Source organism: Cebus imitator, unplaced genomic scaffold, assembly GCF_001604975.1.
Source record: "Cebus imitator isolate Cc_AM_T3 unplaced genomic scaffold, Cebus_imitator-1.0 Scaffold36, whole genome shotgun sequence".
NCBI lineage: Eukaryota > Metazoa > Chordata > Mammalia > Primates > Cebidae > Cebus > Cebus imitator.
The window spans coordinates 1,744,596-1,760,465 of NW_016107351.1; the positions used below are offsets into that span (position 1 = coordinate 1,744,596).

Below are 15,870 nucleotides of genomic sequence, written 5' to 3' on the forward strand. Positions count from 1 at the left end.
GCGCTGCCCCACCCCGTTCCCGGCTGGAGTGCGCTCCGGCAGGATCCAGCTGCTCTCCGAGAGAATCCAGGGGTTGACGCCAAAGCCCGAGGAGCGGAGCCCTGCTCCCGGGAGACGCCCGAATGGAGCGGGATCGAGCCCCGCCCAAGACCAACCTCTGCTCGGCCAGGCCCCGTTTCCCCACCCTGGGGAACCCGTGCAGCAGCCGGGGCCATGGAGCCACCGAGGGCGTCCACCGGCCCGCCGGATCGACCCCGACGCACGGTGCCGCAGCCTCTGGGAAGGACCCCCCGCTTCCCGCGCCGGCGGGACCCAGCGGCGCAGCCACTGCGGCCCGCCCTCGGCCCGCGGACCACTTTACGGCAGAGGTCGCGCCGCACAGCGGGCTGCCGTAAAGCGCTCCGAGGCGGAGCCGCCGCCGTGCCGCCCGGGCTCCTCAGCCTGACCGGCCCGCGCGCACGATGGCCGGCGCCGCGCCGCGGGTCCGCTACATGGCGGGCTTTCGCTGCCCTCTCGGGGGCCTGGCGGCGAGCAAGCCCCGCGTGCTGTGCCACGAGGCGGAGGTCTTCCTGTCCACCGGGAGGGAGCTCGTCTACGTGTACGACCAGGAGGGCGGGCTGCTGACCGTGAGCGCCGGCCCGCGGGGACGGGAGGGCCCGGGCGGGGGCGGCGGTTCCGTGGACACGAAGACCGCGGGCCCGCGCGTCCCGTCGGCCTGACGCGCGCCCCGGTCCGCAGGCGGCGTTCCGCTTCCCCGACCAGGTGTGGCACCTGGAGCTGCTGGCGCCGCGCAGGCTGCTGTACGCGCTGTGCGCGCGGAGGGGCCTTTACTGCCTGCCGCCGGACCGCCCGGGCAGGAGCAGGTGAGCGCGGGCCCGCGGCCCCCCGCACGTGCCCGCCGCGCCCGGGGACCCGGGCTGCCGCGCTCGGGGACCCGGCCGCCATCCCTGCCCACGCGTGGAGCCCCCGCCCCCGGCACTCTTTCTGGAAGTGTCTCTCAGCCCTTGGTTAGCGGGGTTCAGAGGGTTCGCCCACGGTGGGGCGGGAGACCCTGCCCTCTGCGCCCTGGTGGCCGGGCGCCGTCTGGGGAGACACGCCCCCGAGGCTGGGTCTTCATCGGAGGGAGGAGAAGGCAAAAGCAACATGACCGCGAGTCCCTGATCAGTGGAGACCATCTGGGTGGGAAGGAGGAGAGCGCGGGGCAGCCCGGCCGGTGCTCAGCGCGGAGCCTGCAGCGGCTGACCGCAGCCCGTGCTGTCGAGGGGCCGCCTGGGCCCAGGCCGGACGTTCTGTGCTGCGGGGTGCCCGTTCAGGCTGGTTTTGGATGCGTTGCTGCTTCCTGTACTTCATTCCATTGGATGCCTGGGTGCTTTCTGGGTCCTTTGTGTCCTCCGTGTACCAGCGGAGTCCCTGGGGAAGGTGGGAGGCCACGTGGCAGATGGACGGCTGAGCAGCCTTGAGGGTCACTGAGGGGACCCATGAGACAGCCTGATCCATGCCAGGTTGTGAAGAGAGCCTGGGAATCCCACCCTGCCCAGGCCTGACTGGTGTGTTCCTTGTTCTCAAAGGTCTACAAGCCAGGATGATGGGGACAGCGAGGACAGTGACCAGCCATGCCCTGTGATCCCTGTGGACCCCGATGCCTGCGTCCTTCCCGATGCCGCGCTGTGCGCATTCACCGTCCTGGACAGTGTGCTGGTCACCCTGGTGCAGGGCCCTGCCCGGTGGAAGATGCAGCTGTTTGAGCGGCCCTCTCCAGGGGAGGACGCCCGGCCAGGAGGCCAGATCGGTGAGGTGGAGCTGTCCACCTACACCCCCCCAGCCGGGGTCCCAGGAAAGCCTGCAGCCCCCCACTTCCTCCCAGTGCTGTGCTGTGTGTCACCATCAGGCTCCAGGGTCCCACACGACCTCGGGGGCTCCGGGGGCTTCTCGCTGGAGGACGCCCTCTTTGGTCTCCTCTTTGGAGCCGATGCCACCCTCCTGCAGTCACCTGTGGTCCTCTGTGGTCTCCCTGATGGCCAGCTCTGCTGTGTGATCCTGAAGGCCCTGGTCACCTCCAGCTCAGCCCCTGGTGACCCAAATGGCCTTGTCAAGATCCTCCATCACTTGGAGGAGCCTGTCATCTTCATAGGGGCCCTGAAGACAGAGCCACAGGCTGCAGAAGCTGCAGAGAATTTGCTGCCTGACGAGGATGTGCACTCTGACTGCCTGGTGGCCCTTGGTCACCAGGGCCGGATGCTGGCCATCAAGGCCAGCTGGGATGAGTCCGGGAAGCTGGTGCCTGAGCTGCGGGAGTACCACCTCCCAGGCCCTGTGCTCTGCGCCGCCTGTGGCGGGGGTGGCCTCGTGTACTACAGCACCCCTTCTGACCTCTTTGTGGTGGATCTGTCTCGGGGAAGCACCCCGCTGAGCGCTGAGCAGCCCGATGAAGGCCCAGGAGGCCTGCCCCCCATGCTGTGCCCTGCCAGCCTGAACATCTGCAGTGCCGTCTCACTGTCGGTGTCTCCCAGGATGCAGGAAGGTACGAGCCAAGTGGCTGTCTGAAATGAAAGAGGGGAATCCTGGGTGCAGCCTCCTTTTTGGCTGTCTTCTGCCGTCAGGCCGCTTTCCTCTCCTGGGCTTGTTCTTTTGCAAGGCTGACAGGTGCTGGCACAGCCTAGTGGCTAACTCCCTTCTTGTCTCTGGGTCAGGCAGGGGCTGGTGGTGGGTCTGCGTGTTGCTCTGCCTTTGGGGGATCTAGGGTATGTCCCTCTGCCTGGTGGGGGCTGAGTGCGCTGCCAGCTGGCTGTGGACTCAGAGGAAACTGAATCTTGGGGTCCGCCACAAGCGCCTCCTCAGCAGGTCCTGTGTGGCAAGCAGCTGAGGGCGGTCTGTTCTGGACTTGGGCTTCTTCCACAGGCTGCACGCGCCTGCTTGTGTCACAGTGTGGCCTGCCTGTGAGTCTGCTCTGGATCGAAGACAGATAGCATCATAGAGCTCTAGTTTTGGGTTTTCCACAGAAAAAGCCAGAGAGGGTTTCACCTGTGTGTGCCCAATGCTGGGGTGAAAGGAATAGAGCCACTCCATACCCCGCCAGTGCATTTTTTCCTGAGTGTACTCACGTTGTGAGCATGCTAAGAAATTTTGCCATGGAAAATGCGCAGTACGAGAGAAGGGCTTCGAAGGGAAAAGCCAGACTCTTTCCACTGCGGAAGAGGCGGCTGCAGACGGGGTCAGAGATGGGGAGGCTTGGGGCCACCGACCAAAGCCCAGGGTGTGGACAGCGCCTGTGTCTGTCTCGAGACTTTCTCTTCCTCACTGCGCTGGCTTTGGCCTTCTGCCAACTTCTGTCCTGGAGCCCAGGGAAACCACCGAGTGTCACGCTGTTTGCCCCTCCCAGCCTGCTGACCAGGCTCCATGTGTATCCGTCACCAGGTGGCACTGAGCTTCTGGCCCTGTCTGCCAAAGGCCGCCTGCTGACCTGCACCCTGGACCTGGAAACAGAGATGCCTGGCTCAGCCAGGATGACCGCGGAGAGTGCAGGCCGGAAGATTAAGGAGCTGCTGTCTGGAATAGGCAACATCTCTGAGAGGTGAGCAGCCGGGCAGAGGCTGGTGCGGCATCCTCTGGAGGTCGTGTCCCTGTACGGAGTCGTCCTGGGTCTGGGAGTCCTCGGGTCCCAATGGGCCAGGCCAGGCCATTTCTTGGCCTCTTCTTTTGAGAGGGAGTCTCATTTTATCACTCAGGCCGCAGTGCGGTGGCGCGATCACCATTCAGTGTAACGTCCTCCTCCCGGCTTCAAGCAATTCTCCTGCCTCAGCCTCCCAAGTAGTTGGGATTATAGGCGCCTGCCACCACGCCTGGGTAATTTTTGTATTTTTAGTAGAAATGGGGTTTCACCACGTTGCCCAAGCTGGTCTCGAACTCCTGGGTTCAAGTGATTCACCTGCCTTGGCCTCTCAAAGTGCTGGGATTACAGGCTTGAGCCACCATGCCCTGCCATTATTTGTCCTCTTAAAATGTCTTGAGAGCCTCAGGCATCACACTGCTTGATGACAGGCTGCCCAGCTGCCTGCCTCTGGAAGATGAGCCGGGACCGCCCCCCAGCATCCCACACTTTCTCCCTAGTGGGGCACAGGAGACATCCCCTGCTGAGTCCTCACCCGTCCTGTTCTCAGCATAGGACCAGCGTGCTTTTCCTCCCGCAGCGCCGGCCTTGGGATGTTCAGAGAGAACATGGAGTGCGCAGCATCCCTGCACCCCTCACATGACCACTGGGGGCACAAGAGTGAGAGCCTGCCACTCTAGGTCCCTGTGGTTTAGGGCTGTTTCTGTAGTGCCTGCCACCCCTCTGCCTATCGCTGTGAAGGCTGCGAGGGAGAAAAGAGGCCCTCTAGGAACATCTTGGGGAGCTGAGGGTGGGGCAACATTCCACCTGGCCCCTGCGTGGCCCAGACATGGGTGGTGAGCTTCTGGAACCTGGCAGTTAGCCTAGGCACCCCCCAGCACTAGCTCCAGCTCCATCTTCTGTCCCCTTTCCTCCTGTGGCACAAGAGGAGGGGTCTGGTCAGATGGCTGGAGGTCACTTCCAGAGAGGCTTGGTGTGGGTGGGACCAGGAGAGCCAGGCTCCTGGGGCGGGGTCACTCTGGCATGGCTCCACCCCCACCACATTCAGTGCTTACCCGTCCTGAGTTAAGATGTGGCACCCGGCGCTGTGGTGTCCCCCCTCTCCTGGGGGTCGTGTCTGTTCTTCGCAGAGTGTCTTTTCTGAAGAAAGCGGTTGACCAGCGGAACAAGGCCCTGACAAGCCTCAACGAGGCCATGAACGTGAGCTGTGCACTGCTGTCGAGCGGTGCGGGTCCCAGGCCCATCTCCTGCACCACCAGCACCACCTGGAGCCGCCTGCAGACACAGGACGTACTGATGGCCACCTGTGTGCTAGAGAATCGCAGCGACTTCAGCCTGGACCAGGGGTGGACCCTGTGCATCCAGGTGCTCACCAGCTCCCGTGCCCTCGACCTGGACTCGGCCTGCTCAGCCATCACCTATACCATCCCTGTGGACCGGCTTGGCCCCGGCACTCGGCGGGAGGTGACGCTACCTCTGGGCCCTGGTGAGGATGGCGGGCTCGACCTGCCTGTTACCGTATCCTGCACACTCTTCTACAGCCTCAGGGAGGTGGTGGGCGGGGCCCTGGCCCCTTCGGACTCTGAGGACCCCTTTTTAGATGAGTGCCCCTCCGACGTGCTGCCTGAGCAAGAGGGTGTCTGCCTGCCCCTGAGCAGGTACACGGTGGACATGCTGCAATGCCTGCGCTTCCCTGGCCTGGCCCCGCCACACACACGGGCCCCCTCCCCGCTCGGCCCCCCGAGTGACCCTGTGGCCACTTTTCTGGAATCTTGTCGGGAGCCGGGCGGCCAGCCAGCAGGACCCACCTCCCTGCGGGCTGAGTACCTGCCCCCATCTGTGGCTTCCATCAAGGTGTCAGCGGAGCTGCTCAGGGCTGCGTTGGAGGACGGTCACTCAGGTTAGTGGCACTGATTGGCTTTGCTCAGCCAAGTCCTTGGGACTTTTTTTTTTTGTTTATGAGACAGGGACTTGCTCTGTTGTCCAGGCTGGAGTGCAGTGGTGCAATCATGGCTCACTGCAGCGGGAAATGATCTTCCCATCTGGGTCTCTCAAAGTGCTGGGATTACCCGTGTGAGCCACTCCACCCCGCCCACCTCAGGCCTGTGGACATGGGCTGTTCCTCCCTCTTCCGGCTGCTCCTGGGGCAGCCTGGCCCCCAGCCCAGCGAGCTCTGCTCAGGAAATGAGCTTCGCTTGCGTCCTGCCTGCTGTTAGGATCTCGTCTTACGTGGTGCCCTCTCACCATGTGTATTTCTTTTAAATTGTGTTTTTTAAACCTATATATGGAAGCATAACCTAAATACAGAAGAGTCACAAAGGAGCCACACTGTGAGCTTCACACCTTGGGCACCTGGGAAGGGCATCAGTTGTGCTCACCCCAAAACCTGGCACCGTTCATCAGGCATGTGTGTGAGCTCCACAGAATGGAGTGTGTGGTCCCTTCTCTGTCCTTTGCTTGCCCGTGTGTGTGAGGCCCTCTGTCTCAGGTGCAGATGTCACCGTTGTGCTGCAGTAGGGTGTGTGGATGGTTTCTGGATTTGGGCTTGTGCAGGGAGGGCAGCCGCAGCCATCCCATGGGGTGTTTCTGCCTGGTGCCGGGGTGGAGCCACCTGCTCCTAGCATCAGCCCCCAGCAGCATCGGCAGGTCCCCCCAAGTGAGGTTTTCTCCTTCCATGGGTCGTAACTGCCACCACCGTCGTAGAACTTGCTCAGCGAGAAAGTCGAGCGGCGGCTGCAGCTCCTTCCCTTCTCAGGGTCAGCTCAGGGTGGGGCTGTGAGCAGCTGGGATGCTGAGATTGCTCTGGGGGCAACCTTGGGGCCATCATGCAGGTCCCCACCTGGTCGGATCGGGCTGAGCTCTCCCGGTGCCTCCCCTCCAGGTGTGCCCCTGTGCTGTGCCACCCTGCAGTGGCTCCTGGCTGAGAATGCTGCTGTGGATGTTGTGAGGGCCCGAGCACTATCTTCCGTCCAGGGAGTGGCCCCTGATGGCGCTGATGTTCACCTCATCGTCCGAGAGGCAAGCAGGGGTTCAGGGAAACGAGCCTCGGCGCCAGCGGTTCTCAGAGTGGGGCCCCTGGCCGGGGGACCACTCCCCCTGGGCGGGGGCCCAGCAGCCTTTCCCCAGCCCTCCAGAGGGCTCTGATGTGACCGTTTCCCTTCACACCAAGCAGACCCCACTCAGGCAGGGAGGGCCTTGCAGCTCAGATCCCCAAGGACTGTCCCTGTCCAGCCCTGTCCCCCACGGGGGCCCCTTTCCCCTGCACATACTGAAGTCATAGTGGGGTCCACAGTGCTGCTGGGTGACACCTGTACCCCAGGAGCAGCCGACACTAAGCCCCTGCTAACCCCCTGCACTGCCAGAGAGCTCGGGACCCATTGTGGATGCTGCTGAATGGCAAATGGCGCTGCTGGTCCCTGGCCCCTGTCGTGCACACCTTTCCAGTGACTCATGACTGTGGTGGCAACATCAACTCCAGCAGATCCTCACGTCCCACCTGCAGAGGCTCTTGAAGAGTAGCCCAGGTTGCCAGGTCACGTGTGTCCCTGAGGGCAGACAAGGCTGCCCAGGGCTCGGAGTCTGCACTTGTTTTTCTTTTTTTGAGACAGAGGCTGGAGTTCAGTCCCCAGCTGGATCTCAGCTCACTGCAACCTCCACCTCCCTGGTTTCAAGCAATTCTCCTGCCTCAGCCTCCTGAGTAGCTGGAGGCGCGTGCCACCACAGCCAGCTAAGTTTTGTATTTTTAGTAGAGATGGGGTTTCACCACGTTGGCCAGGTCTTGAACTCCTGACCTCACGTGATCCGCCCTCCTCAGCCTCCCAAAGTGTTAGGATTACAGGCTTGAGCCACCGCACCCGGCCCAGTGCCTACACTTGGAATCAAGCCTTGGCCTTCAGGTACCTTGGCTGCCCACTACACAGCCCTTTCAGCCCTGAGGCTAGGTCTGGTGGTGGCACTGTGGGTCGGTGCTGATAGCCCTGTGGAAGAGCCACAGAGGACGCTGGCATCTCACTTCATGTGCTGTGTATGGAGAATAAGCCTGGCTTCCTGGCTCTTGGCCTGTCCTTGCCATTCTTTGTTGTCCACCTTGGCTCAGTCCAAACTTACGAAGGGAGAGGTGGCTATCCCATAGACAGGCCCAGCAGCTCCTGGTGCCCACACCAGTGCCCTAACCCTGCTGCAGACATGATCTGTGATGCCCAGTGTGGGGGGTGGGTCGGGGCCCCCAAGGGCATGGCAGGATCTCCATGTAGGTTGCCCACAAGGCACAGCACAGCAGTGGTCTCCTAGAGTGAACCCCAGTCTGGCTGAAGGCCCTGCGTGGATTCCTTGGTCTGAGGGACGGGGTCTTCCTGGACACATCTGTGTGCACACAAGCAGGTTCTTCAGGTAGAAGAACCCAGAGCAGGGTACTGAGCTCTGCCTGCCTTCAGGGTATAGCACAGCCCAGGGCAGGAGTTGGGACCCTCCCAAGCCTCATGTGCTGCCAGCTGGGGAGGGTCCCATGTAGCCTTGAGCCCCCAGGGCAGGTGTGAATGCCATAGGCAGGTGGTGAGGCAGCTCGTGTGTTGCAGGTGGCCATGACTGACATCTGCCCAGCAGGGCCCATCCAGGCCGTGGAGATTCAAATGGAAAGCTCCTCTCTGGCCGACATGTGCAGGGCGCACCATGCCGTCATCGGGCGCATGCAGGTATATGGGCTTCTCAGGAAGGAGGCTAGGGTCTGTGGGTCGCTGGCTGAGGTCCTTGATGGGACCCTGTAGCTGCTGGCTTCCGGGTCTGCGGCTCCCCACAAGGGAGCCGTTGGAAGATACACGCGCGCTCTGCGGCTGAGTGTGGTGTTCGCGGTGGGTCTGTGGGCAATGAGAGTCGTGGGGCAGACCCTCTCGGGAGGCCGATGTGTGCCACCGCCCCCGGCCACCTGCAGGTCCGGGCACTGCCAGGGCTGCCAGGCCAGTGGGTTTCTATTTGTGACCTGTGGGTGAGCCTGAGGTTTCCTCCCTTCCCCTGGCTGGGCAGAGGCTTCGTGGAGAGGCTGTGGCCTGGGCGTGGGTCCTGGAGCCAGGTGTTGGGAGCCTACAAGTCTTTGTCAAGAGAATGGAGTTTGCAGCCTGCCCCACTCACAGCCGCAGGGGTTCCCTGGCACAGGAATAGCTGCTTCCATGCTGTGCCTAGAGCCAGCTTGTGCCAGCAGCTGCCAGATCTGAAAAGAAGCTCTCCAAGTTCCAAGCTAAAGTCTACGCTGGTACCCCTGGCAGGGCAGCTGTCAGGCCTGCCCACTAGGACTGTAGTACAGCTTTGGCCCGTAGTGGGTCTGCAGTGACTCTAGAAACCGTTTTCGGAGTTTGTTGGGGTGGTCCCTGCCCAAGCCTGAGACCCAGGGCCTGTGGCCTGACACCAGCTCAACTCCTGTGGGTGCCGTGGTGATGCCTGGTGACCAGGCCCTGCGGTGAGCAGTGGCTCTACCCAGCCTCGGCCGGTGGCTCAGATGGTCGACCCCAGTGAGCACGCCAGCTCACACAGCACCAGGACCTGGAGATCTCATTTGGTGCAAGGACCCTGCAGCCTGCACTGTAACACTGCTGTGACCCTGACGACCGTGTCACATAGCACCGTGACCCCAGTGATCTCACAGCACCACAATAGGGCTGCCGGGGCTCGGGGGTCTCATCCTGAGTGCTGGGAGGCTGGTGGGGAAGGGTGCTCTGTCAGAGGAAGCTCTGTCCACTGGGCCATCTGGTCCCCAAGAACATCCTGTCCCCTGCCGAGAGCAGAGCTCCAGCCCTGGGTTTGTGTCCAGATCTCTCTCTCCTTACAAGGACACAGGTGTGTGGGGTCAGACCCACCCCAGTGACCTCATGTTGATTATCTGCAGAGACCCCATTTCCAGGCACAGCCAGGCTCTTGGGTGCTGGCGCTAGGGCTTCCATGTGAATCTGGGGGGCCTGAGTCACCCCAGAGGAGCCCACGCACTGCTGCTGCTTCCTGGACACAGATCTTGGCTCAGGCCACAGACCTTAGTGTCCCCCAATGGTGAGGCGCCCGTCCCACGCACAGGAGTGCTCTCAGGACCCTGCCTAGCACACGGCAGCTGCCAGCACTTCGGGAACCTGTCGGGCCAGTGCTGCCCCTCAGGGTGTTGGGGTCCCTTTCCAGTTGCTTTAGTCTAGGGCCTGCAGGGCCTCACTGCCCAGGCTCGTCTGGAAATTTATTTTTATGTACTTGTGTATTTATTTGAGAGAATCTTACTCTATCACCCAGGCTGGAGTGCAGTGGTGATATCTCTGCTCACTGCGACCTCCACCTCCCAGGTTCAAGGGATTCTTCTGCCTCAGCCTCCCAAGTAGCTGGGATTACCAGCTCCTTCCACCACACCCGGCTAATTTCTTTATATTTTTAGTAGAGATGCAGTTTCACCATATTGGTAGGCTGGTCTCAAACTCCTGATCTCAAGTTATCCGCCTGCCTAGGCCTCCTAAAGTACTGGGATTACAAGTGTGAGCCACCATGCCCGGTCCCATGTGGGAATTCGGGTCCGAGCCCAGCAGTGGGCTGTGCTGCAGGAATGAGTGAATGGCCAGGCCAGGGTCTCTGCACAAGACACTGAGGCAGCTCCCGGCTGCTCTGTGCTCTTGAGTGGCCTGAAGGCCAGGATGAGAGAAGGGGACAGGTGGGCAGGTATCGATCTGCACAGAGTGTAGCTCTTGGGGACAGGGAAGATCCCAGCAGTGGAGAGGAAAGAACCAAACATTCATTTCCAAGAAACTGTCAGGCCAAGGGCTCTGCCCTGCCACTCTGGAGGACGGGAAGTCGAGGTGAACAGCAGGGTGGAAACAGCAAAGTGCCGGTTGGGGGGCGAGGCCGGGAGGCAGAGCTGGGCAGAGGGAGAGAGTCACCCTGCTCCAAGGGAAGTGGGGGCAGGTGCTAGGGCATGTCCTCTCCAGTATGTCCCGTGTCCCCCCAGACGATGGTGACAGAGCAGGCCGCCCAGGGCTCCAGTGCCCCTGATCTGCGTGTGCAGTATCTCCGCCAGATCCACGCCAACCACGAGGTGAGCACCTGGCCCAGGCAGTCCCTCCACCTGGGTAGCGGGAGTGCCAATCACCTGGCCCCCGTCCAGTCACCCGGGGTCCTGGGCAGTCCCTCTACCTGGATAGCCAGGAGTGCCCCTCACCAGGCCCCCATCCAAGTCGCCTGGGGTCTGTGAAGTCCTCACAGCACATGAGCGTGGCTCCCACGGGCCGGGGCGGAGTTGAACAGTCACGGCTGTTTCCTGCCCCTCATCCTACCTGAGGGCCGGTGTCTAGGCCAGGCTGCGTGTCCCATGTTTGAAGGTTCTTCCTCGGACCACCTGCCACTTCCCAAGTATGGTCCTGAAGTGGAGGGTCCCCCAAAGGCACCAGTGACGTCCCCAGGGCCAGGTGGGGCCTGAGCTGCGGCTGTTCCACTGCAGACGCTGCTGCGGGAGGTGCAGACCCTGCGTGACCGGCTCTGCACGGAGGATGAGGCCAGCTCCTGCGCCACCGCCCAGAGGCTGCTGCAGGTGTACCGGCAGCTGCGACACCCCAGCCTTGTCCTGCTGTGACCCCGCGGGGCTGCCCTGCCCACGGCTCTGGCTGCGATTCCAGACTCTGTTAACAGCCCCCCGGGCTTAGTGGTTTTAGAGGAAAGCTGAGTGGGCCTGGCCAGAGCTGTGGAAGGTCGGGGAAGGTGTGACCTGGCTATGGAGGAGAACAGGAAAGTGCTTGGGGGCCGTGGAATGCAAAGCAGATCCTGATTGGGAGCTACCCAGGTGGGCTGTGAACCTGGCGGGTCCAGCTTCGCATCCTCTGCTGGTGGCTCCTCTCCTGACTGTGGCCTCCGCACTCGCCTTCCTCCTGCCGCAGCAACCCCTGGGCCAGGAGGTGATGGGGACATTCTGGACCCAAGCGCCGGAAAAACAGGGTTTCTGGGGTTTGGACTGAGGTCGGTTTGTACCTGTTGCTGCCACTCCACCAGGAGCACCACTGCCCCTCTGGGTGGCACTGTCAGGCACCCATGGTACCCTTGTCACACTGTCCACACCTGCCCGGCTGCCCACTCTGGGACCCCGAGGTAGGAGGGTGCTCCCTGAAACCAAAGCACAAAGCACCACGCAGGCAGCTCCTGCAAGTGCCCGTGGCTCCGAGCCACAAGGAAGGGCCATTGGGTGGCCTGTGGCCGGAATGCTCAACAGTGAGGGGCCTCCGGCTGGGCTGCACCCAGCACTGTGCACTATTTTCAGGGCCACTCAGGGTGGGGCTATGGCCTGGGGGCACCCTGAGCTCCAGCCCCCAGCCTCCCTCAGCCTGGGCTACTGCCCGGCTCCCGGTGCTGCCGTTTTCATCGGAGGGGGGGACCTCATCCTTCCTCCTGCGGGTGCTTGCGCCGCTCCCACCGCAGGCACTGTCGATGAGTGTGGGTGGGAGCTGTGAGGCGCTTCTCTGCTGTGACAAACGACCCTGTCTGTGAAACTTCAGGCCTCCGCTGGTTTTTTTAACCCCTTCCCACCCTCTCTCTGGGGTCCCTTCAGAGCTGTGGCACTGCTTGGAGCCTCCAGCACTGGAGTGGCCTCCAGGGAAGAAGCGTTCTCTGTGACCCAGTCACCTTCAAGGAGGCCTGGGGCACTACCTGGCTGCTCCTGCCTTCCTCCCCTAGTGGGAGGGGCCTGTGAGGTGCTGCCAGTCAGGGTTTGTCGCCCTCAGGGCTGACATCCAGGAAGCAGGCTCCGCTGGTGACACTCCTAACCCAGCCCTGCAGTGGCCTGTGCTCCTAGGGAGAGCTGGGGCCCAGCAAGCCGCCCCTAAGGAGGGCTTGCCCCTCTTAGCATCCCACTGTGCTCCAGGGCCATCCTCTGCCACCCTGGGCAGGTGCCTCTGGCTCTGACCTTTGTCCCGTGCTGGTACCCATGTCTTGTTCTGAGCATCAGGGAGAGTGAGGGGGCTAGACCAGCCCGTGGGTTCTCCTGAACAGGCCCTGGATGAGTGGACAGGACTGTGCAGGGCCTGTGTCCACCTGCCTGGGGGAGGGGGAATCTATCTGGGACTGTGCCAGCCCTTCACTCACCTTCACAGGCCACAAGGATCCCAGAGCTGACAGATCTGGGTCCCCTGCAGGACTCACCTCCCCACCCCCAGCTGGATGCCAGCAGGCCTCAGGAGGCTGGGAGCCTGAGGGGCCTTCCACGGGGCTGCTGCTTGTCCAGAGTGGCACTGTCCACCCCTGTCAGCCTCAGCTGTGCAGGGGGTGTGGGGGCACCACTGTGGCTTATGAAAGAACAGACACGAGAATGAGCCACAGGGGTGCAGGTTCCTGACCTAAGGCAGTGCTAGCCACCAGGTCTGAGATGGTGTCCCCAGCTGTGCTGAACCCCTGTCAGAGCATGCTCCAGGGTCACCCTTGAAGAGGCATCAGCACTGGTGTGTTTAAAAATGTTCATGCCCACCTGCTGGCCTCACATCCTGCTGTGTGGGCGCCTGGTTCAAGTGCCGTGTAGTCCCCTCCCCCAAAAAAGCTGTAGCACAGACCCTGACAGGACCAAGAGGACAGGTCATGTGGAACAGCAAAAAGGAAATCTACAGAGGCAGGAAAAGGGACCACAGTGGGCAGCTGCTGGAGTGCACAGGACTCTGAAATGCCTCCAACTCACAGGCACCTCCAGGGAACCTGCCGTCAACACTGGGCATTCAGAGAGCGCTGGCCTCAGAGGCAGGTGGCAGGTCCACAGTCAGCTTCTCGGTGAGCCTGTGGATCATGCTGTGGCCGGCTCTGCTGCCCATCCTGGGCCTCCCCGCCCTCACCTGCTCAGTGCACACCTGGGCCGTCGTCGCCAAGGTATCCCTATGTGAGGCCCTTCCCCGGTGCCAGGGGCGGCCTCAACCTTTCCGGCATTCTCCACCTGTTCCAGCTCAGATCCTAGCTTGACACTAGTCTTGCATGACTCTCAGCCCAGCTCACACGTAGGGTGGGAGCAGCGCTTCCTCATCCTCTCAGGGGCACCTGCTGGGCACCACCTGGCAGCTGTCTGCACAGAGCACCACCTCCCTCAGCAGCAGCAGTGGGGCCCACCCTTCCAGGCCCGGCCATTATGCCCTGTTCAAAAGGGTTTCTTTGACCTCCTACCCCACCCTCCACAGGCTAGCCTCTGCCTCCAGCCTCGCCCCAGGCTGTGGATGTGGATGGAAGGGGGTTCCCGCAGTGGTAGGCCAAGTCAGGCAGGGTGGTACTGGGAGACCCTCTCCAAGGCTCTGCTGAGGGGGAGCCTGGAGGTGCTGAGTGCCAGCCACTGTGGTTCCACCTGGTGCCCCCAGCCTTAGCTGCCACCAGGGGACACTGCAGGCACCACACCGGGAACAGCCCTAGCTCTAGGGCTACTGCTCCTCCCTGCCAGCTTGGACCAGGTAGCGCCTGGTCCTCCAAGGGTTAACTCGGACCCGCCTTGCCCACGTGGTTGGGACAGTTCCGGCCCCTTCCCACTGAACCCTGCCCTTCTTTGCCCCTAAGGCTGGTGGGCTTAGGGAAGGGGCATCCCAGCAGGTTCCTCCTCTTGCTGTGGGTGCCACGTCCCCAGGATTGGCTCTCCCCCACCCTCTGCCACTCGCTTGGCCTTGAGCAGTGTGCAAGGAAGGAAAGAAGCCCGAGGGACCTGCCAGGGGCTAGGGAGGGTTGAGGGCCTAGGCTGGGGCGGCGTGGTGTCGTGAGATCATCTGTGATCTGTGTTGGTGGCTTCACCCCACCCAGGCTCAGGCTGTCCCCCACCCACCCTCAGCCTCCATGCTCCCCAGGGCCTCAAGACCTCCCCTCCCTCCTCACCTCCACCGGCCTGGGTCACCCCGCCCACCCACAAGGCCGCCTCCGGGGCCGCAGTCCTTGGGCACTGGGAGGTTCTGGGCGCTCTGTGGGGAGAACGGCGGGCCTCCTCCACCTCCAGCTGCAGGCGCCCCGGAGCCCACGCGCAGCTGCGGGACAGACGGTTTAATGCGCGGCCTCAGTACTCCCAGAGCGCGGGCCCGGCCGGGGCGTCGGCGTCCGCGCGCAGCAGGCCCGAGGCGCCGCCGCGCAGGTACTTGCCGCTCCGGGCGCGGATGGCCAGGCGGCCGCGCTCGCGGAACTCGAAGAGGAAATCCTCGGGGCGTTCGCCGTCGCTGCACACGCTGCCATGGCTGCCGGTGTACCAGAACCCGCCGCCGCGGCCTGGGTGGGGGGACGGCGTCGGCGGGCTGTCCACGTGCCCGTCACGACCCACTCCCCGCGCCCACCCGGCCCGCCGCGCACCTCGGATCTGGTACGCGCCGTCGCTGAAGCTCAGGTGGAAGACGTCGTAGACCGAGCGGTTGGTGTCCAGCTGGTTGGAGCCGCGGCGGTGGCAGACGAAGCCGTCCAGGCTGCGCAGCACCAGGATGGGCCGGTTGATGAGCTTAAGGATGAACTCCTCGTCCTTGCCTGGCGGGGAGAGCGTCTGCTGCGCCGCCCCTCCCGTCACCTTCCCCGTCCAGGCCGGGCGAGGTGGGCCCCTGGGAAGCACCACCCCCAGATTTGGGGGCCCAGACCTGGCACTGCCTCGCGTGCGGCCTTGGCAAGGTGCCTTGGGGGTTCCCGAACGTGCAGTGGAGATAAGGAGACTCCCATAAGGACACTCAGACCTAACTGTTTCCCTTGCCAAGATGGATTATGTGGACCAACAAGTGTGACTGCCACGACAGCAGCTGTTCCGTGGGCTGGGGAGGGTCCAGCTCTTGGTGGAGGTGGGGTTTCTGGGCAGGTGCTGTCCCTGGATGGAGACAGCCCCTGCCCCACTCCCTGGCAGGCAGAGTGCTCACCCACAAAGTCGCTGATGGCCGCCAGCTGCCCGTTCTTCTTCATGCACACGTAGCGCCCATTGCTGGCTTTGAGTGCCACTCGCCGGCCGCGCCACTGCAGCTCAAACATGGTGTCGGCGGAACTGGAGGGAGCAGCGAAAGGTCTCAGGGCAGCAGGAGATGGGGGTGCAAGGTCTCACTTCCCCATCCTCCTCAGGTTCCAAGGACTGGGACAGGAGCCTGCCCTCCACTGGCACACCTACCACCATCAGGAGCTACCACCCCCAGTGGCCTTTCCTCCCTGTCTGAGCTGCTATGGCAGTCCTCATCTCCGAGGCAGTGATGGTGGTGGAAGTTATGGGAATGGTGATGGGGATGGGGACGGTGATGGGGATGGTGGGGATGGGCATGGGGATGGTGATGGGGATGGTGGTGATGGGGATGGTG

General features: G+C 62.8%; 2 protein-coding genes and 1 long non-coding RNA gene across 7 annotated transcripts in view; 1 reads left to right on the top strand and 2 right to left on the bottom strand.

Annotated features, from left to right (window-relative positions):
- Positions 1 to 395: 395 nt before the first annotated feature.
- Positions 396 to 12,104, top strand: FAAP100 (FA core complex associated protein 100). Of its 4 annotated transcripts, none has more exons than XM_017524857.2 (9): positions 397 to 626; positions 739 to 863; positions 1,569 to 2,521; positions 3,415 to 3,571; positions 4,738 to 5,507; positions 6,489 to 6,625; positions 8,182 to 8,298; positions 10,572 to 10,658; positions 11,061 to 12,104. In XM_017524857.2, exons 1-9 carry the CDS (start codon positions 462 to 464, stop codon positions 11,190 to 11,192), a joined length of 2,643 nt encoding a protein of 880 aa, XP_017380346.1. In that variant the 5' UTR covers positions 397 to 461; the 3' UTR covers positions 11,193 to 12,104. The 4 variants fall into 4 exon arrangements, 3 of the variants coding, with proteins under 3 accessions (XP_017380346.1, XP_017380348.1, XP_037593118.1); XM_037737190.1 differs by having other exon boundaries at positions 580 to 598; XM_017524859.2 differs by lacking the exon at positions 739 to 863 and having other exon boundaries at positions 546 to 626.
- Positions 10,337 to 11,061, bottom strand: LOC108301682. The gene is made up of 2 exons (XR_001823966.2): positions 10,713 to 11,061; positions 10,337 to 10,666 (listed from the first exon to the last, which is right to left on the bottom strand). It is a non-coding gene; the product is annotated as an uncharacterized LOC108301682 (long non-coding RNA).
- Positions 12,105 to 13,131: 1,027 nt separating the features above from the next.
- FSCN2 (fascin actin-bundling protein 2, retinal) overlaps positions 13,132 to 15,870 on the bottom strand; it is a 9,265-nt gene continuing 6,526 nt past the window's right edge. Inside the window, exons 3-5 of one of the 2 annotated variants that reach the window (XM_017524874.2) lie at positions 15,441 to 15,566; positions 14,900 to 15,138; positions 13,132 to 14,818 (exon numbers count right to left, since the gene is read on the bottom strand). In XM_017524874.2, coding sequence (XP_017380363.1) covers positions 14,613 to 14,818; positions 14,900 to 15,138; positions 15,441 to 15,566 — 571 coding nt within the window. In that variant the 3' untranslated portion in view covers positions 13,132 to 14,612. The remainder of the gene's footprint in view (positions 14,819 to 14,899; positions 15,139 to 15,440; positions 15,567 to 15,870) is intronic. The other variant, XM_017524873.2, reaches the window with a different exon arrangement.